The 27,496-nt window shown below is 38.3% G+C and overlaps 1 protein-coding gene across 1 annotated transcript in view; it reads left to right on the forward strand.

Annotated features, from left to right (window-relative positions):
* The window catches only part of pcxa (pyruvate carboxylase a), a 128,786-nt gene that overhangs the window by 3,526 nt on the left and 97,764 nt on the right, over positions 1 to 27,496 (forward strand). Inside the window, exons 3-9 of the mRNA XM_047805687.1 lie at positions 1,862 to 2,003; positions 2,091 to 2,275; positions 3,564 to 3,729; positions 4,511 to 4,656; positions 5,261 to 5,378; positions 7,325 to 7,476; positions 23,519 to 23,637. Coding sequence (XP_047661643.1) covers positions 1,862 to 2,003; positions 2,091 to 2,275; positions 3,564 to 3,729; positions 4,511 to 4,656; positions 5,261 to 5,378; positions 7,325 to 7,476; positions 23,519 to 23,637 — 1,028 coding nt within the window. The remainder of the gene's footprint in view (positions 1 to 1,861; positions 2,004 to 2,090; positions 2,276 to 3,563; positions 3,730 to 4,510; positions 4,657 to 5,260; positions 5,379 to 7,324; positions 7,477 to 23,518; positions 23,638 to 27,496) is intronic.

The raw sequence follows: 27,496 nt of genomic DNA on the forward strand, positions 1-27,496 counted from the left end.
ATCTGGCATTTCCCTTTTTATATCACGCTTTTTTTTTTTTTTTTTTGTTTACCTCTGTTTGAGGAACAGTCAGAGTATTGTTCTGCTGAAGCATGTGGAATGTGATCCTTAAGCAGCGAGTGGACAAAAAGAGAAGTAGGTCATTCTGAGACTTTAGTACATTTACACACACGATCAAAGCCAACACATTTTAAGGTTCCACTAAAATTGGAATAGCATTTAGTGAGGAGGAAGGAATAAAGAGTAGTGTTCTAGGATGCCATTATACACCTAGTTCAAGATCTTTATAAATAGTTTAAATGGAGCTTTGTAAAATCGCCTTGCGGTTCCGTACATTCACTTGTAATTCAGACTCCGCTCCCCTTGTTGACCTTATTCTGTAATGCCTTTTAGTAACTAAACATCAATTCCTGGAAACAGATATTTTATTACTAATATTATGACTCGGATTGGATTAAAATGATGTTACAACACAATTTAAATCACACATTTCGTGTGTGTGAGACTAATTTCCTGGCATTTAGATAATAAACCTCTATCATGGTACATGACATACAATATATCCTTAAAACAATTACTTTTATTTTATGTTTAGTTTTTACTGTCATAGTATCCACACACACTAAAGCTGAGCGTAGCTTTTGACCCAGTTTGCATGTTTGGATATTGCCGAAGTAATGTAGTGTATATGATAAGTGAGCAGTCTGACCTTGTGTGTATGTTTTCTCTTTATTTCTGCTCGAACAGAACACACCGTTGTACAGTGATTATCACTTATACACCACGTCACCATTTTTATCCTTGCAGCATTGGATCTTGTCATTAAACAGGAATTCATTGTACTAGCAGGAGCTGATACTCGTCTATACTGTACGTTCTAGAGCTGCCTTCTGGGAATCCGGCCTCGTCAGTGCATTCACTCTTTCTTTTGTCTTCTCCATTTTCCCCTCTAGTGTTTAATAACTCTTGTTTATTCAGGTGTTCATTCTTTTCCTTTGCTGCCCTGTTCCTTCTTTTTGTGCATCTGGTCTAGTAACAACAGCGCAGTGGTGTCTAGTGATTCTTTTGTCAGTGTTACAGCACGGTTTCTCACAGTGGGGAGTTGCAAGATGGATCATGCTGCTTAAGCTCTGTGTGCATGTGGAATTTTACAAAATGTGGCAATACCAGAATATGGAATGACCTGACTTATGCGTGTTGGTGAGTTAGAGAGTGCTTAGTAAAGCATGTCTGGATAAATTCAGTTTGTCATGAAGGTGATTTTAACAAGACTTGTTTAACATTTGATTTTACACGTGTTTGACTTGCGGTTCAGTTGGCAGTCATGACCCTTCTTTAACAGTCTGCTGTTAGTTTCTTATCAGAGGTAAAAAAACCGTGCAGTGGTTTTAAAATCTGCGGCATTGCAGCAGCTGCCGGACCGTCGAGTTCAAACGCTTGTTAGAAAGTTGACCTTGTCTTGTTTGGATTTGCATTTGCTCTGTATGTGTGAATAGAATGCCCCACCTACAGCTTTTGATTGACAGTTTGACTTCACTGACGATGACCCTGCAACCCGAATTGCATTTGCGGTGTTTAGCGGATGAGAATGCAATCGTAATCCCAAAGATTTCCAAATGTGATCAGTCTGGAGGCTGAAAATCAAATGTCAAATTTCAGTCGAAGAAAATCGATGGCAATAAAACAATGTACACATAATTCTGACAAAACGCTGAAGCTGAAATGTACTGAATGCTGCATAAGGTTGAAAACACTACATTAAGAGTTACATTTATCCTCAATCAAGTTTTATACTGAAATTTCTCATTTAGCTGTTAAAGTTTGCTAACCTTTCTGCTGTTTTCACCCTCTGTGTGTATAGATGTTGCTGAAACTGGGAGGGATGCGAGCCGCACTGGGTGCGTTGGCATTGCGCAGGGCCTGGTGTCTGTCTCGCTCGGGTCATACGGCATCGCAGACACTGGAGTACAAGCCTATTAAAAAAGTCATGGTGGCTAACAGAGGTCGGTCAGCCTGCAGGCATGATAAACTATTTTGATATTTCACTGTATTCTTAAAGTTTTAGTTCTAACTGGTTAAACTGTCTTTAGGAGAGATTGCCATCCGGGTTTTCCGGGCGTGTACAGAGCTGGGAATCCGGACGGTTGCTGTGTACTCTGAGCAGGACACTGGCCAGATGCATAGGCAGAAGGCAGATGAGGCCTACCTCATAGGAAAGGGTCTGCCGCCTGTCGCTGCTTATCTCCACATACCCGACATCATCAAAGTGGCCAAGGTCAGGACGATTTGTATTAATGGACACTGAATGCTGATGCTTTGTAACTCTTGTTTATAACCGGGATGTGTGAGTAATTACACTGCTCTAATTTTCTTCTGTCTATTGTAAGGTAAAAATCTACATTGGATTTTAACACTTGTCTGACTTAATTTTTTACAAATTTTTTAATTATATTTTTAAAATAATGTTTCTAGGTGTTTCTATTTTATTTATTTATTTATTTATTTATATACATTTTTTTATGAATATCCAAATGACCCACTTATTCAACTGGGGGGAAAAAAATGTCTGGGAGGTTGGAAGTGGAAAAAGTGCGGGGATTTAAGATGGCTGCCAACATTCTGGTGGACGAGACCTCTTAGAAATGTCTTAAATTAGTCCAGATTGTGTGATTTTTATTTAAAATTTTAATAATTCACCTTATTCTGCTAAAGCTAACAGCTTCACACTGTGTGTTTGACGTCGTTTGTCGTTATATATCGGTTTAAAAAAAAAGGTTAGTGTTCCATTTGAGATGATATTACCTTGCTAATGGTACATAGTGTGTGTGTTGTAATTTTATACAACCTGTTATCAGTACTGAAAGCTTTGGTTTTTGAAAATTAACACTTTCTAACCAGATCAAGAATTGATATAAAGCTTGAGTAGACGTTTCCTTATAGAATAGATGATAGTTTCTCTAATTAAATCTTTATAGCAAGTGTGTTTAGGTAAACCTGTGTCCTGTGTGTACGTATACAACCGCTCGGCTGACCTGTTTGAACGTGATCGTTTAACATGTTTAAACCTGGTCTCGTTTTTGAAAAGCAGTTCTTGCTGTTTAGATCGTGAGAGGATTGTTCAGCCTTTGTGTGCTTCATCACTAAGCTGTTTGAAGAACGTAATGGATGTAATGTAAAATGTATGTCAAAGTTTACTGAGATCATCATGACTCCTGGGGGTTTGGCGTGTTTCCCAACACAGGAACCAGATTATTCAATAAGCTGTAAACGTAAAATGTCTGTAGTTGATTTGTCTTAGCCAGAGGTCAATTCTCATTGGTGGAATGAGGAGTGTCGAGTTTCTGGAATCTGCTGGATTCTAAAGTCCTGAACATGGACTCCAGAAGGGATTTATTTTCTTAATAGCCCTGAATTATTTATTTATTTATTTTTTTTTAATGAATAGTGTACTGTTTATTCAGAGACAGTCATGTTTGTTCCACCTTACATTTGACTGCATATGTTCTTGTTTCGATTGTAATCTGACCTTTAGTAGCTGAACGGTTCTTGTCTCTGTCCTTTAGGAGAATGACGTCGACGCTATCCACCCGGGTTACGGCTTTTTGTCCGAGAGGGCCGATTTTGCTCAGGCGTGTTCCGACGCTGGGGTGCGTTTTATCGGCCCTTCTCCTGAGGTGGTCCGTAAGATGGGTGACAAGGTGGAGGCTCGTTCCATTGCCATCCGTGCTGGTAGGAACACCTCACTGTCTTTGATGGCCTATTCACCATTTCTAGAAAATTTCAGAAAAAACATCTTTAACTACTTAAATCCTATAGAAGGTTTTCCAATAGAGGGGAAAACACGTCTCACACAGAAGACTCATTTTAGATTAGACTTACAACCAGAAAATCATTTCTTTATACTGATAAGTCGACTTGCATTCTGCCAATTTTTTTCGTTCTATAAAAATACATTACTTGTAAAATACAATGAACATCTAATTTTAAACTATTCAAAAGGTCTGTGCAGAAGAATAATAATAAATGTTTGTACAGTATAAAATATTTAAATTCTGCCAGAAACGCATCTATGCTTCTGTGTACAAAACCAGTGTTTTTCCTGCTTTAAATATTTTTTTGGAAGACTGAGTATCAACTTTTTAGTTTATTAAACTTTTTCTCTTTCTAGTAGTTTTTTTTTTTTTTGGTAGGTAGAAACATTTAACCTCATTTTTAAAGGCATCTTTGCTTTCCAGCATTTCTTTGCCTATGACCTTTGCACACTACAATATAAACTAGAGCCAAATCTGCCAAAATTCTGATCACAATCTCAACAAGTCCTTTTCATAATTTGCTTCCTAAAAGCAATTACCCATCTTATCAAGTTACTGTCAATTTTTTTTTTTCAATATTTGAACTGATTTAAATGGCAGGCCTGATGTTTTGCTTTGGCTCTGCTTCTACTTGGCAGGCAGATTGTAGATAACCAGTTAACCTGTCTTCAGTGTGCCTCTTTATCCTTTCTATCTAGGTGTGCCAGTGGTGCCTGGAACAGATGCTCCGATCTCCTGCTTGCAGGAAGCACAGGAGTTCTCCAACACGTATGGTTTCCCAATCATTTTCAAGGCGGCCTATGGGGGCGGAGGGCGCGGCATGCGGGTGGTGCGGGAGTACGAGGTGAGTCGAGCCGCTTTAATGCACCTTATGCAGCTCTCGTAATGCGGTCAAAAGCTAATCACACGATAAGCCACTCGAGAATGTATGTTAACTGTGATTTTATCATGGGTAAGTGCTTTCTAAACACCCTATTGCATCTCTGCTCAGTTTGGTTCGTGTGCTGGAGCGATCGTAGAGACTTTTCGCTTCAGTGGTCAGTCTCAAGTGTAATTTCCCTCACCTCCAAATCAGCAGAAAGTTCCTATATGGTTATACATCACAGAAAGTGCTGCTGTCTGCCTTGCAGTGAAACATTAATCCCCTCTTCATTTTTCTAATCTCTCAATTTGTTCTAGATTTCAGCTTTCAGCTCATTCATCTGCTCTTAAACCTCGTGACCTGGGAGATTTTTGGAGTTTTAGTTCTTCCACGTGTTAATGTCATTATTTAATGGTTTACAGCCAGATTTACAGTATTAACCTTATTAGTATCAGCTTTGAACCAAAGTGGCTCAGCCAATCACGGTTTAGATATTAAACATTTTATAAAAGCAGTTTTATTCTATTAGACTAAAACGGTGTGTAGTTTTATTCCGTACCACACTATGCTGTGTGTGTGTGTGTAGGAACTGGAAGAAAACTACCAGCGGGCCTACTCCGAAGCCCTGGCTGCCTTTGGCAATGGAGCTCTGTTTGTGGAGAAATTCATTGAGAAGCCAAGGCACATTGAAGTACAAATCCTGGGTGAGTTTAATGGTGTTTAGTAGATAATCTCAGGCATTCTCATGTTACGCGGCTTAGAAAGCTTTAAAACCAGCTCTGGTTTCATCTCACTGTTTTATGACTTTTATGGGTGCGTCCTTTATCCTTTAATTATAACTCTCCCACTCAGGACTCTCTCTTTTTTTTTTTCCTCCTCACTTGTTCTCTCTGGCTTTGCAGATAACTGGAGGCGTCTCTCTGTTTCTGACAGATTTTAGAGGTGGCGAGCGAAAATGCAAAAAGTATCAACAGAAAGCAGGGTGTTTGAGACAAAAAAAGGCCTTTATCTGCTGTGTAAGCTTTAGTTTATACAAAGAAACGGACTCTACGATGATGCAAATTGAATTCTTAACTTTACTATTTCTAAAATGTTTAATTGTGATTTTTGCTCAAGTACATTTTTTTTTTTTAGAATTTCAGCTTGTTGAAATTAAGCATAACATCATATAATGTATAGTTTTAGATATTCAAGATGCAAACATTTTTACATAATTTTTTATTAATTATGGTGTAATTTATTTTGAAATCTGTTTTTTTTTTTCTATATTCTCTCAAAGATGTTCTCTGACTGTAAGGAAATACTAAGGAACTACTAATTTCCATTTATCAAATAAAATGATCGGTTCAGATTTAAATTGAAACCAAACTGAGTTTAATCAGTCAGCATATTTTAAGCTGGTGATGGCTATGAAAAAATGTTGTATGATTAACATTTGAAAATCATTATTCTAAAACCTTAACAGAAATGATTCAGAAATTAAGGAATGTAGATTTAAAGATTCAAAGAAAAAAGTGGGAAATTAGCCCAATCTATTCATTTTCTTTAGCACTTATCCCACATCTAGATGCAGGGAGCCTGGAGTCTATCCCATTGAACTCTGGGCACAATTTGGGTGACCCCTCATCACAAGACCCAATCAAACATGCTTGCACTCTCGTTCACACACTACGGACAGTTTAGTAATGCTAGTCAGCCTACAACACGTGTCACTGGACTCAGGAAGGAACCAGAGTACCCAAAGGAAACCCCCTGAAGCATGGGGAGAACAGCCAAACAGGTGGGAATCGAAACCCCCGACCCTCAGTATGTGAGGCTTCGAAACAATTTATAATGAAACAAACCCAGACATGAAGGTCAGTGGAATAAAATTCCACGTTCACTTCAGTACATTTGTATCGTTGTGGGGATGAACCATTTGGAAAAACTTGCTTCAAAGTTCATGTTGTCGTAGTCATCTGACTCCAGATCATGCAACAATTTAAACCCAGCTATTTTTTTCATATACATGTCATCTACAATATAAAACAGAACATAATGCTTCTAATCTTCCCGGTTTTTTTTATTTTTTTATTTTTATTTTTTGGCACCCTTCTCTTCTTGGTTAGGAAACACTTCTTTTTTTTTTTTGCGAGATGTGTTAACAAGTTGTCAGCAGATGGATCTGACTGGAGAAACAATCCGTTATAATGAATCGCTTTGTAACATGCAGTCGGCCTGTCGTGATGCTCCATCATTTGTTTGTAGCGTATTTTCCAGATTGAAAGCTTAGTTTTTCTGCTCTCTAACAGGTGCTGTGATTTTTACTGTGAAGCTATAAACATAGTAGAATTTTGCCATTAGATTAATAAACAATAGAGTTCAGCAACAAATGTTTGTACATACTACCTTTTTTTTTTTTTTTTTAAATAAGATGAACATGAAAGAACGTGGTTGATCCGCTTAGGCACTAACGTGACACAAAATGAACTGAAGTGGTGTTTCAGATGCAGGCATAATTTGGAGGTTGTTAGAATGGCAAGAACATTAATGTGGCCTAAATAACAATAGAATATGCATGTATATTATTTATATAAAATATTTTTTTAGGATCCAGGTGGGTTTGTTTTATGATCTGGATTGACATCTTCTAAAACTTTGTGCTTTCCAGGTGACAAGTATGGGAACGTGATACACCTGTATGAGAGGGACTGCTCTATCCAGAGGAGACACCAGAAGGTGGTAGAGATCGCTCCAGCCTCACAGTTAGATCCCCATCTCCGAGACAGACTCACGGCAGACTCGGTCAACCTGGCCAAACAGGTATGGCTAAACCTAAGGTCACGCTCCGTTAGAAACCATAAAAAAAACATAACGTAACACTGGATAAGTGCATGACAAACCCTGCTGAGCTGCTGTGCTGATATTTAAGTACTCCCACACAGACATGAAAACTCTTTCAGTACTCTAAATGTCCTTGTAGTGGTGTATTATGTAAGACCCTCACACACTCCTACAAACATTTTATGGTTAGTCTTTTTCTTTTCTTTTCTATTTTTCCGTTAACCCCACTGAAATGTCAGCTTTCACTTTGCTGTGACCAAATCGCAGGAACAGTGACTCAGTTTTTCTACTTTCTTGTTATTTTAAAAAGTTTCTCTGCTTACACATTTTCTTAGCTGGAATGGTCAGTTTGTGAAACCTGTGCACTTTTTTAAAGTCTCTAGTATCTAGCTTTAAATGTTTTGAAAAAAATTTCTCCATTTTATTTTCCCACTAAAGTTTTCGTTTTAAACATGGTTTGGTAATTCTTACTCCTATCAGTGAAGATGCATGTAATTACTTTCTATGGTAGCTGCTCAAGTTTAACGAATGTAAATCAGAGCTTCTTTTGCTTGATTATCACAAAAACACAAAATCCCAGACAGACTGCTTAAGCTTTAACAGCCAGTTCTTTACCCTTATGTTATTTTATAGTCCGCATTAATGCTGTCAGCATTATCGGTTGATCAGACCCTCAATTTTGTGCTGATTTGTGTTGCAACTCACTTGTGTCGTAGTTGTCACTACAGCCATCAAAATCTGCATAAAATGCTTTAAATCTGAACAACGTAAGGCCTTTTATACATCAGACTTTTGAAAACTGAACATAAACCTGAGCACTGTGAATGGCATTTAACACTGAATGTAGCTGTGATTGGGGTATGTGAAAGAGATGATGCTGTGCTCACCCATATTAACAGCACCACCCATATTAACATCACCAAGAGCAACACCCATATTTATAACTCATATTAGCAGCAACACCACCATGTTACCCACATTAACAGCACCGCCCATATTAACAGCACCATCCATATTAACAGCAGCACCACTACTCGCATTAATAACTCAACGCCCATATTAATAGCAGCAGCAAGAGCAACACCCATATTAATAACTTGTATTGCCAGCAACACCACCCATGTCACCCATATTAACACCACCACCACCAGCCTTAACAGCAACAGTCGTTTTAATAACATTATACTAACAATATGAACAAGGATATTAACAGCAATGGGTACTCCAGTGTATATTAAACAATATGAATGTTGGTCTAATCGTTTTCTTTATTATAGTATGAAATAGAATCTCTTATCGTTGCTGGTGCTGATTAATGACGGGCTGTCAAGTTGTTGTATGGATCATTTAGGTGAAAAAGCTCAGACCAGGTTTTGATATGAGCGAAATAACTGCCCATTTGTAATGCACCATTTATACACCAGATGTCACTGCTGTGACGTCGTAACCGTCGCACGTCGAATCAAAATTGGATCCAAGAACTCGATTCATATAGGCTGCTGATTAATGACTAAATCAAGACACGTGGCTAAGCTTTTATCGAACAATGTGTGCAATGAATTGACATTGATTATCATTACTCGCAAAGATCAGATTATCCTGTGACTAGGAAAGCCTGTTTTGATGAGAGATGTGAGAATGTGTAGTGGGGTATGCTGTGCTGTCACAAGGCTGCTGTCTGATACTGATCTGTTCATTAGATACGGTGCACTGGACCAGCACGCTGAACTAATTGCTCTTTATTTTGGTGACAGCACGTCACTTTGTACTTGGATCCCTTAAGCTTGTGTAGAGAATGCTAGTGTAGAGATAACGTACAGACACCCGATGTGAGATGCACTACTACTACTACTACTACCACAGACGCACACTCGCATTATGCTAAATATTCCAGTCAGCTTCTAGTCATCTCCATGTTTTTTGGTTCTGTGTACAGCTTAATTATTTGTTTATGACTCTAACTAAAGGCTGGAGTCGACTTTTAAATGCAGCATGCTTAAGATATGGAATGTCTTTCTTATTAATTCCATTAGTGTATGTTGCTAGGAACAATATACACTGTGTTGTATCGTAATTCTTGTATCAGACGTCTGAATGGCTGTTTGTAGGGTTTATGGTACACGGGCTATTCTTGGAGTTACGTATTTAATATTTTTTTTTTCACTTAATTTGAGCAACATGTGAAATGTAAATGGCTGTAAGGTAATAATGATTGCTCTAAGAGCTTGTATTCCCTTCATCCATATCTTCCCCCCCCCATGAGCATTTTAACAATGAGAAATTGTAATTAATAAACAGAAATCTGGAAATGTAATTCGTATGTATTGAAAAATTGGCAATATTTCAGATGGGTTTTTATTCTGCATATCAATAGACAACTAATCGGTCGTTGGCTCTGCACCCAGCTTGGGACTGGAATCACTTCCTTGATTGTCTCCATGGGACAGAAGGGCAGCCATGTTGTAAATTAACACCATTATCTAAGAGCTTGGCGTTAACATTGAATATACAATAACCACGTTACCATAAATGATCGATGTTGTCGGGATGGAGATTGCACAAATGGAATAAAACCTACTTGCATATTGAGTTACAAAGGATCAGCGTTAAACTTTGCTTAATATTGATTGATTTACGTAAGGATGTATATTCTAGATATTTTTCCAGACCTGACATCAAAACTGAATAAAGAAGTCTAACGATTGGGATCAATGAATAGTTTCATTGAACTTTTAATTCAATAAAATTTATTTTATTGAAATGTTTTATATTGTTCCGTTAAAAACCTCGCACTATTTAATGAGATTTACACTAGATACGTCAGTTAGTATATTTTTAACCACTGACCTGTTTTTATATTTAAGCTATCTACATTCCTTCTGTATTTTCTGGACTTCATCTAACTCTACTGCTCTGATCAAAACCCATTCTGATTGTACAGTACGTTAGTCAGCGGATGTCTCTAGAGTTCAGACCTTTATTTGGATGTCTCTTATGTACCCTGTTATTCAAAAATGTCTTGCCTGAACGAGTCCCTATATAAACATAGATATCGATTAACGTGGGTCAAATTGATTGAAGTGCTGCAAAAATGTAAATTCACCCATTTAATGAATATTTATTTATTTTTTTACACACTACAAGCAGGAAGAAAACTGATTTGAGGATGTTTTTGTATAAGCTTATCTTGACCACATGAACCAGACTTAAACCGAGCATGGATTGATACACAATTTATTAGAGGATAACTTTACTAACTTTCAAACATTGCTAGTTGTGAACCGTTTTGCTAGATTTGGCTTTGCTTTAAAAATAACAAACATCTCTTCATTACAGCTGGATTAATGTTTAGTTTGTTGGGCGGCTGTGAATAATCCAAATTAAACCAGATGGATAACTGCAGGTGCTCTTGTCACACTAATTCCCTGATTTTGCTGGTCTGAGGACATCAGTTTGTACAATGCATAATCTATAGACTGAATAGAGGGCTGAATTTCTTCTAACAGGATCTCTTGGGGGTTTTTTTTTTTTTTTTTTTGGTCTTGCCAAAATTCAGCATTTTAAGGATAAGGATTGAATTGGAATGTCTAGAGGAAATGGGGGGGGGGGGCGTTTCCAGTTGTGACTTGCATATTCATAGATTCTTGCATTTCTTTCTATCAGGGTTTAAATATCATGGGCTAAAAATTTTATAAATGTATTAGCTGTGGAAGTAAACCTCCGAGGTACGGGCCAGTCAAATGTTTTAGTCTCCAGGTAACCAAACTGACAAGTTTACAAACTGTCAGTTAACATAATGTTAAAATGCAAGTTATCTACTTAATTCTGATGAAAAAAAAAAAAATAAATGATGATTTTCCTATTTGAACTCTACTCTTTAAACTGTTATTTTCTAAACAAAATGTCAGCAAATCATTAAGCAATGTTTAGTGTAAGAATTGTGGTGTTTTTGTCCGGTCAGAACACCTAAAAGTTGTCATTGCCGCTTTGCTCTGCTGTATCGGCATGTTCCTAATTCTGAAATTATCGTCCCAGATACTGTCGTAGCCGCAAGATTTGATGTGCTGTGCATTCTGGGAAGGTTTTCTGCTCATCGGAGTGTATACTTAATCCTTGACCTCCTGTACCAGTATTAATGTCATCCGTACACTAGTGTACGTCGCTCTGGATAAGGGCGTCTACTAAATGCTGTGACTGTAAATGTTACTTAATATAAAGACCATAGACTTGCTGACCGTTTGAACCAGTCTGGATGTCCATCCTCGTCCATCTCTTGTCAAAAAAGGTGTTACCACCCACAGACATTCTGCTCACTGGAAGCCTTCTTTGGTCCTCGCACCATTCTATAGAAATTGGTGTGTGTGTGTGAAACCCCAGGAGATCAACACCTTCAGAAATACTCCAAGCAGCACATCTAGCACCAGCAAACACACTACAGTCCGTCACGGAGATCGCATTGTTCCTCAGGGTCATGAAGATCTACATCTCCGTGAGTTCATGCATCTGCCATCTATTTAAAAGCCTGGCTGGTTGGATAATAAAAAATGTTTGTTATGCATAAGTGGCTTTAGAGGATGTTCTTTATATATGGAAAGTGCTTGTTCTGTGCACTTGGGCTGAAGGTTTGTCCACCATTCAGAGATCAAGCTTGGACATTTTATACTTTCCACTGCATTAAAACCCATATTGAAGGATTATTCACCATGCATATTTTTTCTTTTTTTAAATAATGGATAGGAAAGATTAAATGAGCAACAGTTAGTCATCCTTTTAAAATTCTTAGTTTGTGCAACATTGTTTGGTCTGCGCAAATACAGCACTTGTTAAAAAGGAAAAAAAATAAAATTTCTGAAGAGCTGTTGTGCCTGGCGCTTCTGTAAAGCCCTTTCAGAATCTATCGGATGAGTCATATTGAAAGGCGCAGCTTAATCTTGCCCATTTAATGTTTGCAGCCAATTTCTGGTAATCGTCTAATGATCAGTAAATGAAACTTGCGTAAGGTAAAAATGTCAGTGCATTGCTTTTAAGAAGAGTCTATTGTAAAGCCGCTTTTAACAGGAAGAATTCATTAAATCCAGACTGAAGGGTATTCTTCTGAGCTGGAGGAAGGTTGTTTTGCATTTTAAAATGTCTGCGTTACTTTTAATGGCCTTCCATTCCTCATTTAATCAGCTCATTTAGATTTCCTGTTTTTGTCAATTTGGAAATGTCATGGTCTGTAGTGTTTATTGGCAGTTTCTGTTTGCTAAGTGACCGTGAAGGAGAGTTGTGTGTGCTGTGTATTCTGCTTCCTACTGTATTTGTGTGTTTAAATATTTTTCTACACATTCTGGCACACTTCACCTGCTTGGCCTCTTCTCTTCGTGTTTCATTACTTGTATTTTGATCATTTAAACCATGACCACGGCAAAAAAAAACCCAAACTGTTTCGAACATCCTAACAATTTTTTTGAATTGCAGTTCTAAAGTAAAGCTCCTCAATGTGTGTAACCATTTTAGAATGTAACCATGACAAATGAAATTTTCTTTACGCCTATATTGCAGTTTTTGATTTATGGCATTTTTAATTAAAGCAAAAGTAGCACAAGGTAATGATTTTTAGTTAGAATCGGTTAAGAACAGAGTGCGAGGGTGCCAAAGATTTAACCAGAGCAATGAGTGTAGTGTTGGGTGGTGGTGTGGGACACTGTGTGTGTGGTCTGAGTCTATATTGTAAATGTAGGTAAGCCCACCTCACAGTAAATTAATGCAGAAATGTGATTGTTTTTGTGACATTTCACACATTCTGCTGAATTATAAGCAAGATATGGATCATGCCTCTGGTTACAAAGATTTATGCTTAGCTCAGACTCCTGCTTACGTATTTAGGGGAGCATGCTTAGGCTCAGCAACGGAAATAAACAGCAATTTATGCGTTTAATAGCTACATATAAAAGATGAAGATAAGTGCATAATTCAACACTTATCATTTTAATTTGATTTAGTAAATAAGAGTCTATATGAACATGTACTGTGTGTATTTATAAACATCGTATTTTATGTGGCTGTGCTTGTCTCCGATCTCTAACCAGGTAGTACATGTAAACATGTGTATACATGCATGGATATGAAGAAACGGCCAGGAACATTTGCATTCCCTCAATCTTCCCTGTTTATTGATTAGATCTGAGAAACACCTCTCCATTAATGCTCCTGTGTGTAGTGGCAGGACTGACTGAGTGTGTATGCGCATGTGCTTTGCATAAGTGAGAAATGAGGGGATTTGGAGAGACCGAGAGTGCGAGAGCAATGAAATGCCTCCCCCATCTGTTTAGTCATATGGCAGAGGAGAGGAAAGAGGAAAGTTAGGATGGAGATAACACTTGGCCAGGCTTCGCAGATTTCTCAGTGCTGACAGTGTTCAGATCGTCGATGCCTCTTAAAGCCTCTTTCAGCATTTTATTCAGCGCTCTTCCTCATAACCCTTCCATTACTAACAAGATGGGTTCAGTATTCTTGAGGCAAATTACTAATCACTTGTCAGGGTTTGATGTCTGAAGCTCTGAGTAGTTTACCAAAGCAGCGTGTTATTATGGCTACAGCAGCGATGAAGTGGAGACACTATTCGGACACTGAACAATGCTGAACAGTTCTGCGCACACACCGGACACGCTCTTCAGGAGAATGTTTATGCACCTTTCCCCCCAGATGCTGCAAAATGTTACCTTTTTTTTGCGCCTCTGTTTCCACTGTCATCTATTGGTTAAATTCACTTGTTTTAGAATCTCTGTTTGAAATCATCTTGTTTTGGGCTTGGCTGATTTAATTTCATTCTTGTGATGGAGAGATTGGTTTTTCAGTTACAAATGATCATGACCTTGGATAAACTATTCCGAAGACTAGTTTTGATATACAATATCTGCTCAGGTGAGACAGTGTTACACAGGTGAGGCATTAAACAAGGTTTGTCAGCATTTACTTAAAATTAGGTAGAGTTTAAAAATGGAGTTGATTCAAATTTCTATATTTAATGTGGTAGCCTAATGTGTTAAGGTGTTGAACTACCAATTGGAAGGTTGTGAGTTTGAATCCCACATTCACAAAGCTGCCACTGCTGGGCCCCTGATCAAGACCCTTAACCCTCAATTGCTCATCCACCTCTGCATTCCTTCCCATGTACCCGAAGCTCAGCTCTCTAAATATACAGCGCTTCAGCTAGAGTCAACATTAGCAGACTTTGGTGCCGCTTTCAAGTCCACCCAACCTTTCAGCTGCTCGAGAGCCGAGTTCTAACATCGTAAACATGTAGAATTCGACTCCTGCTGATTCATGAGAACGATCGAGTGGATTCGCTGTTTTTCTGCTTGATTCATGTATAGGCAGCAAACAAATCAAAGCGTTATGCAGATCGAATTTACAGACCTGTCCAGGAGCATTGGCGCCAACTCTGCATCCAGCTTCATCCCCGTCACCAGTAACAAGTTACTCCATAGTGGAAAAGTGCTGCCTGTGGGGATTCTGGTTTTACAGCATTTATTTATTTATTTTCCTCCCCTGCATCTTCGCACAAGTTATCTAGCTGTACTGGCCGCTGGGGAGTGTCTCTAAAATGACTTGTCAAGAGGCCAACACAAACAAGCATTCTGGATTGTAACAGTTTTCCAGATGAGTTTTCTCAACTACACACTTTTTTTGAGTTTATGGTTTTGTTTGTGCTAGAAAGAAAAACAAACCTCTATTACACCTTTTGAGCCCAGCACCACTATTTGACAATTTGTGAGTAAGCACCGTTTCATCTTGAAGCACATTTTGGAGAATTCGACATACTTGCATCAAAAACTATTGGCACCCCATCTATCTACTTGCATTCAAACGTTTAATGGCCTTTCGCACCCGATCATACTTCCTGTACAATTGTTGGCAACTATTGTCAGGGACTAGTTTTGCTTCGGCAAGCACCACTCACATTTTCTTCAGGAAATTATTTATATATATATATATATATATATATATATATATATATATATATATATATATATATATATATATATATATATATATATATATATATATATATTTAATTAAATCTATTTTATTGTTTTTATTTAATCTTTTTAAAGAATTTTTATTTTTGCTTTCCTTCCCCCATTAGGTGTTGCTAAGTAACCTTCTTAGACTTCTTTCCGGTTTGTTATAGAAAACTGACACACAAATACAGAAGGTTCCAGGTTCGGATTTGTTATCGTTACTAGAAATGTGCGATTTAGCGTAAAACCGGTCAAGACTGTGAAATTGTCATCGCACCGACAGCTTGAGTCTTGTGGGAAGTGTTGTGGTATTGTAGGATAATCCGACGTATACAAACAGGGTAGTTCAATGCATCGCAACACACTGCATGATATTGCATGCATGTGCAGAAGATATTAGAATAAGTAATGCGAGTGGCATTACAGTTCACACACTCTTTGCATATGTTCTGTACCTTTATTTTATAGCGAATTTTATAGCGACATTTACAGTTCGAGTTGGATATTCGCCAACCTTGTGAATCACTGAAGATTTTAAGACTTTTCGCTGCCTTCATGATTGTCATGTGCTGAATCTCAAAATAAATAACATTTTAAAAAATGTCCATTATGTGTAGATATATTGAAGCTTACTGGGTAGTCTAATATTTAATACAGAATGCGACTTTAATCCACTGTAGATTTCGTTAGGTGTTACTTATTATATAAAGCGTGCTGCATATAAAAGGTTGTTTAATCTCCTTGCTTAAGCTGCCTGTAAGGGCTTTCTTCTTAAATGGATCTCTGTTAAACCTTGACAATTTCATAACCATGTGGTATAAATTGATATTTGATTTTCTACAACAGGAATATATTACTTACTGGTCAAAAGGGAAAATTTATATGTGAAATCTTGGGACTTGTATACAGTAATACCTCGAGATACGAGTTTAATTCGTTCCATGACCTTGCTCGCATCTCCAAGCAATTTTCCCCATTTAAATTAATTGAAATTCCATTAATCCGTTCCAGCTCGCAAAATTCCACTCCAGTTGCTTTTTGTGTTTTGAATATGAAAAATGTTCAGTACCTGTATTTATAAATGACAAATTGTATAAAAACATACAGTAATAAAAGTGTATTAAAATTAACTAGTTTTACTTTACAGAAGATGCACACAGAGGTTGAGGGCGGAGTAAACAGGCGGAGGAGTTAGGAGGAATTACACTAACTTTCGTTCACTTACTCGCTACTGTACACTCTTAATGCTACTTTACACTTAAATGGAACTTAACTAAACTTCACTAAAATTAACGAACTGAACTGAAATTTCCTTAACTGAACTTAATTGCTACAATTTCTGTTTTCTTTATTCATTTTGCTTAATTTTCTTCATCGCTTTTCTCTTCACTTGTTTTTGCCTTTTTTGTCACTCTTTCCTCACCAACATCTGCCGGTCGTTTTAATAAATACCTGTCCGATCGGCATATCAGATGCGGTGCAGTCGCTCGAGTTCAAATTTTTTTTAACGGATCCGAAAATTACGGATCCGCAGATGGTCGGCACCTCATGCAGCCCCTTTGCGACTCTTCATAGGAAATGAATGACTTCCAGTTTATCGGCTGTCATTTGTCGTGTGCAGTGGAAAGGTGGCTTTATCTGAGTGAGACGCGGGAAACTGAGGTGGGGAAAACGGAGCACACGTGGTTGTTGGGGATCTTCCTTTCGGCGGCGGCTCGGATGCTCGCATCTCAAAAATTTGTTCGTATCTCACAGCAAAAATTTGGTCTAATCACAGCTCGTATCTCAATGTCAAAGCACTCGTATCTCGATGTATCCCTGTACTTTTAAAAAAAAAAAAAAAAAAAAAAAAAAAAAAAAAATGGGGGTCCATATCTGTCTGGTAATGTATCATTCTGCGCAACATTTGGCAAGTCAACATGAACCTAAATTGTTTGGCGGTGGATGTGTATCCCTTTTTATTTAATTTATTTATTTTACTTCCTTTGAGAACGTATGTGCTTATGGTTTGTCGCAATGTACTTAATATTTGTGGTCGATGTTCTATTGTATAATGTTAAACCACAAGTCCAGAGGGATGGAACCTAGAACATCTTATGGTATGTTTTAAGTACGATTTTTAAACTTAATTGTGTGAATTAACACAATGCAGGTATATTTAGCAAAGCTTGATGAGCTGGGAAAACTGAAACGTTTTGCTAGATGTATTCTAAGGCATTGTTAGGGATTGTACATCAAATACATAAAAAAAATCACAGATCAGTTTACTTGTAACTTGTCTGAATGTGACTTCCTGTAACTTCTCAATGTAAGCATAAAAGCAACGTGTTCATTTGGGAAATATTTGAATGGAACAAAATGGAGATTGTTTTGAGACTGTTTATAAATCATGCGACCCTTAATTTGTTTGCTTGGAGAAAAGTTAAATATATGGCACATTTTCTAGTATGAACTTTATCGCTGCTCTAGTTTCTTTTTATTTTGTGTTCTTATTGCTTTAATATAGCATTTCAGACAGGCCATGAATTTAGTCTACTTTTACGATTTTATTATTTTTCTCTATAGTGTTGCTATAATTTTAGTTTGATTTTAGTTCATGTATAAAAATGCATTTGAAAGTACATCCTTACTGACTATAAAATCAATAACTAGAGAAAATTACAGCTAGATTTTTTTTTTTTTTTTTTTTTTTTTTTAAAAGGTAGATCAGGCAAAATGGGTATTTTGGGCTTCTGAATATATAACATCCAGACTGGTGTTGACTTTTTTTTAAACATTAGTTTCTCCTCCATAACATCGCCGTGTGATTTATAAGTCAGCACCACCATTTCAAGTCCCCAGTAATTTACTGAAATCTGTCTTTGTCCAGCAGCGGCGTGGCAGGAAATGGTTTTCTCCAAATACATGTCAAAACAATGAATCACATATTGAGTTCCGTATTGAATCATGTTGAATCAGTGAGTGTGATTCATAATGTTGTGTGAGTTTGGCTACTTCCTGGCTGTCTCTTTATCACTGGGATTTCAGTACAGCTAGTGACTGAACTGTAGATCCTTTGAATTGCCAGTTTATTAGGTACACGTGTGTGTGTGAGAGATGTGGCACACAACCTTCAAGTTTCATAGTCTGCTCATATCCGACAAAGCCAAACATGTTTAATTAAAGCGATAAGCCACAAGAGTGTGTTAGTGATTTTTATCATGCGTGAGGGTGCTTTTGGGCACAATGGACTAGCCTCAGTTTTGTTTGTACTTCATAGTGCTCAATTTTAATAAAGTCTTTCTCTGTTTATAGCCTAGTGCTCTCATGAATAGACCCTTTTTGTGAAATGTTTGCACTACTTCAAACAAACCTTTCAGGATGTACCAAAACAGACCAAGTCATGTCTCAGTGACGTATCGGTTCAGGATACAAGATACGGGGCACGTGACGCCAGTCTTGTTTTTTGTTTTTGTTCCACACCTTGGAGTAAAGTGCTGTCTGCCCTCTTCCACATGAGCTCATAGCTGCTCATTATTACTATTATTGAGATGGTGTCCATCTTCAGGGCAAGTCTCCATTTCTTTCCAGCTGTCCATCACTCTGATCTCAAAACTAACCTCTTCTGAAAACTGAGTTCTTTTTCTGAAAAAAATAAGTAGTTGCTAGGGAACCAGCCGTTGTTGGTGTAATACTCGGTGTGATGTGGTGTTAAAAGGTGCATGTATCACTTTGTTCACTGCCTTCAGCCAATCAGATTTGAGCTCTGAAGCTATAGAATTTTAGAGGGTTGGAACGGTATTGTATACTGTATTAAATGTATGAACTATATATATATATATATATATGAACTCTGATTAAGAACCTCCTGCACCGTTAGTGCTCCTTAGAATTATGGGTGCTCTGTGCTGTATAATGGAGATTAGTAAACCCTCTGACCTTGAACAACAATCCACTTCTGCTTTTATTACCCCTCTATTGGTGTTTCTGTCTCAATCTCTCTCCTGTGAGTCTTGTTGTTTAATTGACTTGCAGCTCTGTGCTACAGTGATTGGCAGGAAATTTGATGTAGCACAGACCGATTTTAATCTCTTACCCCCCTCAAGACGGACCTGGTGTTTTCCTAGCGTCTCGGTGCAACACGGCACGAAAGAAAACGTAGCCTTCATGAAGTAGGGGAATGAAAATGCACCGCTCCAAATCTTGTGGTCGCACTCTGTGCCGCCGTTCGAAATTAGCTGTCGTGTCCCTTTCGAAAAGGTGACCGCATTACGAAGCAAAATGAATGTCTTGCTTACAAACACGACGCAGATTATCTTGGAACTCTGTTGGTGCACAGTTGTTAGGTTTTTTTTTTCAGGGAGGTAAAGCTTCATAAATTGCATCATTGGTTGTTGCCATTCCAGCAACACAATGTAGTTGGTTATTTATTTATATTCCCCCCCCTCAAGTGGTGAAAATTTGATTAGAGCTTATAATTAAGTGACGTTTGAAACATTTGTGGTGGTTGGAGCTGGGTGGAATGGCACTGGTGGGGTTCCCATGGAAGTCCATTTAACTAGGATTGTGGCTTTAGTTGCTATGGTGACAGCTGCAGCTCTGTCTTGCACACCGGTTAGGGATCTCAGCCTTGACATGGATCCGTTTAATACTCTTCGTTCCATGCCTGCGTTAAGCTCTTTGACATTACTTTTTCTCAGCGTGTGTGTTTTGTCTCTCTGAAGGCTGAACTAGAAAAATCTCCAGCCATGTTGACCATCAATGAACGGATTGAATTTTATTTTCATCTGACCTTGGTGATGCTGTTGTGCTTTTTAGTCTTCATTCCTTGTTCATCTTTCATCATTTCTTCTCTCCATCCTTCTTTTTCTCCATCATTTTCTCGTTCAGCCTTGCTTGAACATCCCTCCGTATGACCTCCCTTGACTTCAGAGTGTTTCACATCACCCAGATATGTTGGTGCTGTGGATGCTGTGAGGTAATTACAAATCGCATCAAGCTGTGAAACTTGTAATTACTCATTTCCCATGCCCCCTTCCCCCTTCTTATTTTTCTCAGTGGAATGCCATCTGTCCTCATCTTCATCTTCAGCCCTGTCTTAGCCCCCAACCCTTTATTTTTTTTTTAAGTCTCATTATTAGACCTGTCTGTTTATACACACATTCAATCTGTCCTTTTACCATAGCAACGTCACGTGTTCTCAGACAATGAGCTAGAAAATCCAGAGTTCTATTATCATTTGATAAAATAATATTTTATCCAAACATGGGCAAAGATGCAGAATTTATTTTTTTTGTAAGAATTTCTTGAATATTGGCATTCTTTTGAGAGAAACTGTACCTCATGATTCAGCAGGATTTTTAGGACTCATTGAGTCTTGCTGTATGCAGTGTTTCACTTGAACTTGCATCACATGGAAGACACTGGTTTCACATCAATACAAAGATTTTATAGACTTGTATTTATTAGTGTTTTTAACGAATGTACATATGATTTTTCACTCAATGTCTTTTTGATAACTATGTAAGTTCAGTAGTTAATGTTGGACTAATGATCAGAAGGTTGTAAGATCAAATCCCAGGACCAACAGAGTACTGCTGCTGGGCCCCTGAGCAAGGCCCTTAACCATAAATTGCTCAGTTGTATAAAAAAATGAGAATGTAAGTCGCTCTGGATACGGGTGTCTGACAAATGACATGCGTGTAAATGATGAAGTCCGATGAGAAGCATATCCAGACTTATTTATTCTGACAACAAGGCTATCTTGACTCAAAAAACCCACTGTGGCAAACAAAAAGGTTTCACTGTGTTCAATATGCCGGGTCTTGAGGCAAATGGGCTAAAAGAGTATAAGACCACGTTTAACATCTGTTAGCCAAGAACAGTAGTCTAAGGCAACAGTAGGCACAGGCTACTAGCCTACACTGGACTGGGAGGCTCCGTTTGCATGAAGATTCTGTGGACGCTATGATCAGAATTGTGAACCCTAGACTAAATGTAGTAGGTGGCGTAAGTTTGTTTGCATTTGAGTTGTGCATCAATTTGTACTCGTACCAGAGTCTGCACTGACTTTACCAAATTAGAAGTCAGAATTTCGCCAATTCAGAAATGATAGTGGGGGACTGCATTCGTACTCTCCCCTGTTTTGTGGAGCAGTGGTGGCTCATGTGGTTAAGGCTGTGGGTTGTTGATTGGAGAATTGGGGTTCAAGCCCCAGCCCTGCTAAGTTCTCACTGTTGGACTCTTGAGCAAGGCCCTTTATCCTCAATACTCCAGGGGTGCTGTATCATGGCTGACCCTGTGCTCTGACCCCAACCTCTGAAGTTGGGATATGCGAAGAGAGAATTTGACTGTGCTTTAATGTATAGGTGACAAAAAGGCTTCTGCTATTGCTGTTTAGGAAGTAGAGTGAATATTTTTTTTTTTTTTGGCTGTGTTTTAAGCGTAGACGTCATTTAGTTTCCATGAAGCATGTACCACATTTGCACGATGCCTCAGTAATCGCTACCTCACCTGACCTCTTCTTTCTTTCTTTCTTTCTTTCTTTTTTTTTTAAGACCTGCCATGTCCACATAGTGATAGAGTATCTGATCACGTTTGGCAAACTTTCTTCCTTTGTGGTGTTTTTTGTTTTGATTTAGGAATCTACATTTATTTCAACAGCACAGCTAGGACAGTAGGTCAAGCTGTAAACGAAACGCTGGTTTCCTGCGTTTATATTAACAAGCTTATGTGAATATTTTCTTGCTTTTATAGCGACAGCTCATTTGTGGTGACTTCTGTGGTGGATGTTTCACACAATTAAAGTTTTGTTTTAACAAAGAAAAACCTAGAACCTTTTGTATGTAACACTTTATGGGAAGATCAGCGCTTTTTCCTAGCATGAGAGTGACTTTATGCTTTATAGTTTCTTTGTAAAAAGACAAGCTGTATTTTTGTCTCATTAACTCCAGGACAAACTGGTGAGTGAACAGCTGTTTACCGTTTTTCTAGAACGTTAGCAAAAACTTGACTTTGGACGTTCCGAAGCATTAAAATTGTAATCGTTGGCGAATTGCTCTGCTAGAAGTGGAATAACACATTTCAGATTAGTCTCTTCTCTGTTCATGTGGTAATAGACAACCGGTGTCTCTGTAATAAACAGGAGAGAAAGGAAAGCCAGTTTAACTACCGGTCATGGACCTCTACAGAATTGCTGTATTATGAACTTGGGCTTCCTTCCTATTGTCAGGAGGTCACGTTAATAGACCCTTGTTATTGGTTTTCGGCGAACGAGTAGTCTGTTCAAATATTTCACAATTGGGAAACACCAGTTAGTAATTGAATCCTGTAGGATGTCGAGCTATGTAAGGAAGCCTTCACCACACTGGCTTTCCAGTTAACCGCACCGGCCAAGCGGCAGTTTTAATTGCCAACACCTGACTTGGACACTACTATAATCTGAGATTCATTTATCTAGGGTGAGTTTATTGTAATTGTTGTGTTGGAGCCAGCTGTGTTTTCTACACATTGCTGATTGTGGGTTTGATCTGAGTCATGTGATCAGAGAGGTGTGAAGGTGCAGTCTGCTGAGAGGAGCTCAAGTTCTATCTGATTTGTATCTCTGTGCAATCTGGGTTTGTGCACGTGAGAGGCTCCAGTGTGTTGGGGAGGGGTGGGGGGGTGGGTTTAACAGATTACCTACTGTGCTCCAGTCTGCTCTGGTCTCTCCTCTTTCTTATAATCATGCTCCCAGCTAGCCAGCAATTTTAAAGGTCAGCTCTAAATGTTTAATCATCTCATTGCCTTAAGCGTCCGGCAATATTTTCACTCTGAATAAAATCCGCTAATATTTCTGTCGCAAACATAAAGCTACATTAAGTTTGTTGAAATAAACTCCGGCAGCGTTAACTTTACCCGATACTGTCGGACACTAATGGAGCCGTGATGGTCTTAATTAAGTTTGCTGGTTTAGCAGACAGCCTCTACGACTCTAATCTATGTCTTTTAATTGCCTTAGCAGTGTGCGGCCTTTAAATCTATTTCCTTTCCCTCAGGTTGGCTATGAGAACGCCGGCACGGTCGAGTTCCTGGTGGATAAGAACGGAAAGCACTACTTCATCGAGGTGAACTCTCGTCTCCAGGTGGAGCACACGGTTACTGAGGAGATCACAGAGTGAGTGAAGACTAATAACACAATAACACGCACAGATTCATACATGTGTTCAGAGCACAGAGCGGAATGAATGTCTTTATCTTCCTGCTTGCTCCCTAAAATTTGTGTAATTTATATTTTGTTAGGCAACAACTTCACAGATAAGAAGGTATTTCAGGAGACTATGTTAATATATTTGCTTCTGAAACAGGAAGTCTGATTCACGGCTTGCTATTATCATAATTAAAAACATTTTGTTTTCTATAAGTATATTTCTACCATATATAAACCTGTGGAGTGTTTTAAGAGATTGTGTGTAATCTTGCAAGCACAGGTTATTTTTAACATGGTAATTAAAAACCACTCAGTCAACACAATACGGGTCAGTTAGGCATTTTGGAAGCGAGGCAGTGTGTGAACTCGCAAACAAAATTGCTGCCTAAAGCAGCTCTATATGCCAGTGAAGACCTGCGAACCTTCACACATTTTGCTTAGCAGCTTCGTTTCAACATCCATCTGCCATTTTTTATTCATTTTTTTTCCCTCCCAAGGAGCAATTACTTTACTTAACCGACTTTGCTTTGTGTTTTGAATGTTCGTGTCTGTTAGCGAACATGTACTGTAGAAGCCCCACCCTGTTCCTTTCTCATCTCATCTCTCAAGTTAGTGGATCTTTTTGTGGACATTTTGTGGACAATTGTATTAGTGGACAGTCGATGCACAGCGCCATTGCTTCCTGTCCAGGCAAATGGGAGACATTGAGTTTAATCTGAAATCGAATCAATCGTATGTTTGACTGAGCTAAAGTTGGAAAGTGCATAATCGATGTCAGGTTAAGATTAAGATTTTTGTCTTCGTAGCCAAAAACAATCTTGATTGAAAGAAAACCCGAAGAAACTCTGAAAAGAAAGAAACCCTGAATGTTTTGACCAAAAAAAGATGTGCACTAGGCTAAAAACAACAGGTTTTGAAGTATCACATTAAATTCAATACAAATGATTTTTAAAATGAATCCTAATTAGGACTTTACTAACTGGCTCTTTTGCACCAGTCAGCATAGAAACTTTCAACCGGTTCAAGCAGCAGATCAGCAGTCGACTGACCACCTTTTATTACTTTTATTACAGTTATATATAAAAATGTGGTTCCCCCCCTACTTCCTCTGTCCAAACACACTCCCTGGTCACGTCACACAGCTGTCAGTGGACTGGCGAAAGCAACCCGGTGTGACAGCCCCTGAACTGCGTACATCACTCAAGCGACTGCTTTATCAAACGCATCATCTTGCACCAGGCTTGAAGGCCTGACATTTCCATTCTCAAAGCCACTTTTTGTGCTCTAAAGAACTCCCGAAGAAGTATTCGCTGACATTTTATCAGCCTGCAATTAGAGCTGCATAACTTTTTGAAATTATTTCTAAGCTCTTTCTGTAACACTGTTATCCGCCCCGTGCGACAATTAATGTTTTGGTTGATTTGATATGTACGTGCTTGGATGCAGGATGAAATTCCAATCAGTAAATGAGGTAATGAAATCCTCCGTTTTATAGGATTTATAGTGTTTCCCTTTTTTCCTGGGGGGGAATTAAGCAAGGGAAGGAGTGAGTCTGAAGCAGACTGCAGAGTAAGTGGATCTCGATGGTAACAATATGGATATAAATATCTCTCCTGCTCTCAGACTGGGAGGGAGCTACACAAGTGCTTCATGTGTCTCTGTGCCTCAGTGCAGTAACAGTCAGTTCTGGCACAGAAAACAAATTGTTTAAGGATTGATGTATACTTAGGCTACTGTTAAACTGTGTTTAAACCAAAAGAATGACAGCTTGCAGGATGAAATCCTTGATCTATTCAAGAAATCAGTGCTGCTTCTCAATTCTTTATATAAAACAAGTGCAGTTTGAGTTCTCAGACATCTGGAGATATCAGGCTGTTAAAGCAAATGCCTGGTTTTTCAACATGACCTTGTCACGCCTCGTATAATAACTCCTACATCCTCTAAATGAATGCTCGGTTTGACAACACGGCACTGAGAAAACTAATTGACTTGATTCAAACCTATATCGGTTCCTCCTGATTGTATCGAGGAACATTAACGCAGTTCCTTTTCGTATGTCCAATGTGATTTCATTCGTGAATTTTCGTAACCCTGAATGAAATCGTACACGAGAGCTGACGACACAGAAGGAAAACCAAATTTTTTTGCCCCAATTTGATTCTCTGTAGCAAATACATTAAAACACACATGGAAGAATAGTGCAGTGGTCATCATCTCAATTTAACACTATATTCACTGTATTTCCAATCAGCAACAACATCCTTGTTAGATTTACTACATATACTACATGAATTGATCATGCTAGTCATTTACAACGTTTTTTGTGTTTGTTTTTTTGTTAATGTCTATGTAAACTATACATATGTCTGACTGATCATATAGCACTACTTTTTTTTATATATTTTTTTTGGGTGGTGTCTTGCACCAGACTGACTGAATGCAAGATCCGAACAGATGTTTTACGCTAGAAATGAACACACTGGGTTGAATTTTCTTTTTAAAATGTGAGAATAGACAGTGATGTAGCTCATTGCTCGCTGAAATGATCAGTGCTGTCTGTCTATCTTTCTATGTGCGACAGTTTCTCGGTCACTGGCTCTCTTATATAAATACCATGTTGCTGACGCAAGTTTCTCAGCCTTGTGCTGTCTATTACAGTCTCTGTTTACAAGCAATACAATGTTTATCAGGTTACTTGCATTGTAGGAAGATGCTGTTTACTCCATTACATATTTTCAGAGCACAGTTTGGTGTCTGTCTGCGATTTTGATTGCCATCATTAATTGTGAAACGCATCCAGATTGCTATCATTTCATGCTCTCGGTTTATTAGTGTACAAAAATACACTAGGCTTATGATACTTAGTATATCAGGTTGGTATAGAATATCAATACCTGAGCACCCAAGAACAGTATTATAAATATTTCCAGGTCTTAAATTCCCAACTGAAAAATTTTGTATTAGACTGTCTGTAATTATTGTCTGAACTTTTCTCTGTAACTAAGCATACCTTAATACCTGGTGATAAATAGGAGTAATTAAACTAAGGCAACTCTGGCTCTTGGGAAGATGAATGAAAAAACCCCAGCAGACTTATTTGAAGGATACAAATACACATCCTTGCATACAAACCCGTGCCGTGCAGGGATCACCTTTCATTTGTATTTATTTATTTATTTATGTATGTATGTACAATTTTCCAGCCCAGCAACTTCACCGAACGTGTGCAGAAGCAATAGTACTCCATTCATTATAGATATCTGTCTCGTCACCTGAAATTGAAACTGTCAGGTCTAATTTGCAGTTCCACGTCTGCAGAGTTCGAGGCCCAATGAGTACGTTTCCACAGTCACAGAATGTTACTATTTCCACACCTCAAACTGAGGGTGCAACCTGTACGGCCTAACCGGGCTCTTTTTTTTTCTTCTTTTTTTTCTTCTTTCTTTCTTTCTCCCCACTGACTCGCACTATAAACTGCCTGGCAGCTGGTTTTATTCAAGCATGAAGAGGTTGAAGCAGGTATTTTGCATTCTTTTAAGGTCCACACACTAAAGTGAAATTTCAACCTTGGCTTTTTACAGAAAAATAGTCAACACTTCCAAACATTTGACACGGAAGATTCAAAACCATGGCAGTGTTTTGAATGATGGAATTTCTGCTGCTTTACTTGGTCAGGACTAGATTTTATTCATGAGATTTTTTTTTTTTTTTAGTATCATGTAGTCGGCATGTATTTACTTTTTACAGCATTTATTCTACAGGCATGGACAGATCCTAAATGTTAGCCCATCTGACAAGGAAAAGTGCCATTTTCTTAAGTCTCCAG

The sequence above is a fragment of the Tachysurus fulvidraco genome, chromosome 21 (genome assembly GCF_022655615.1).
Source record: "Tachysurus fulvidraco isolate hzauxx_2018 chromosome 21, HZAU_PFXX_2.0, whole genome shotgun sequence".
Lineage (NCBI taxonomy): Eukaryota > Metazoa > Chordata > Actinopteri > Siluriformes > Bagridae > Tachysurus > Tachysurus fulvidraco.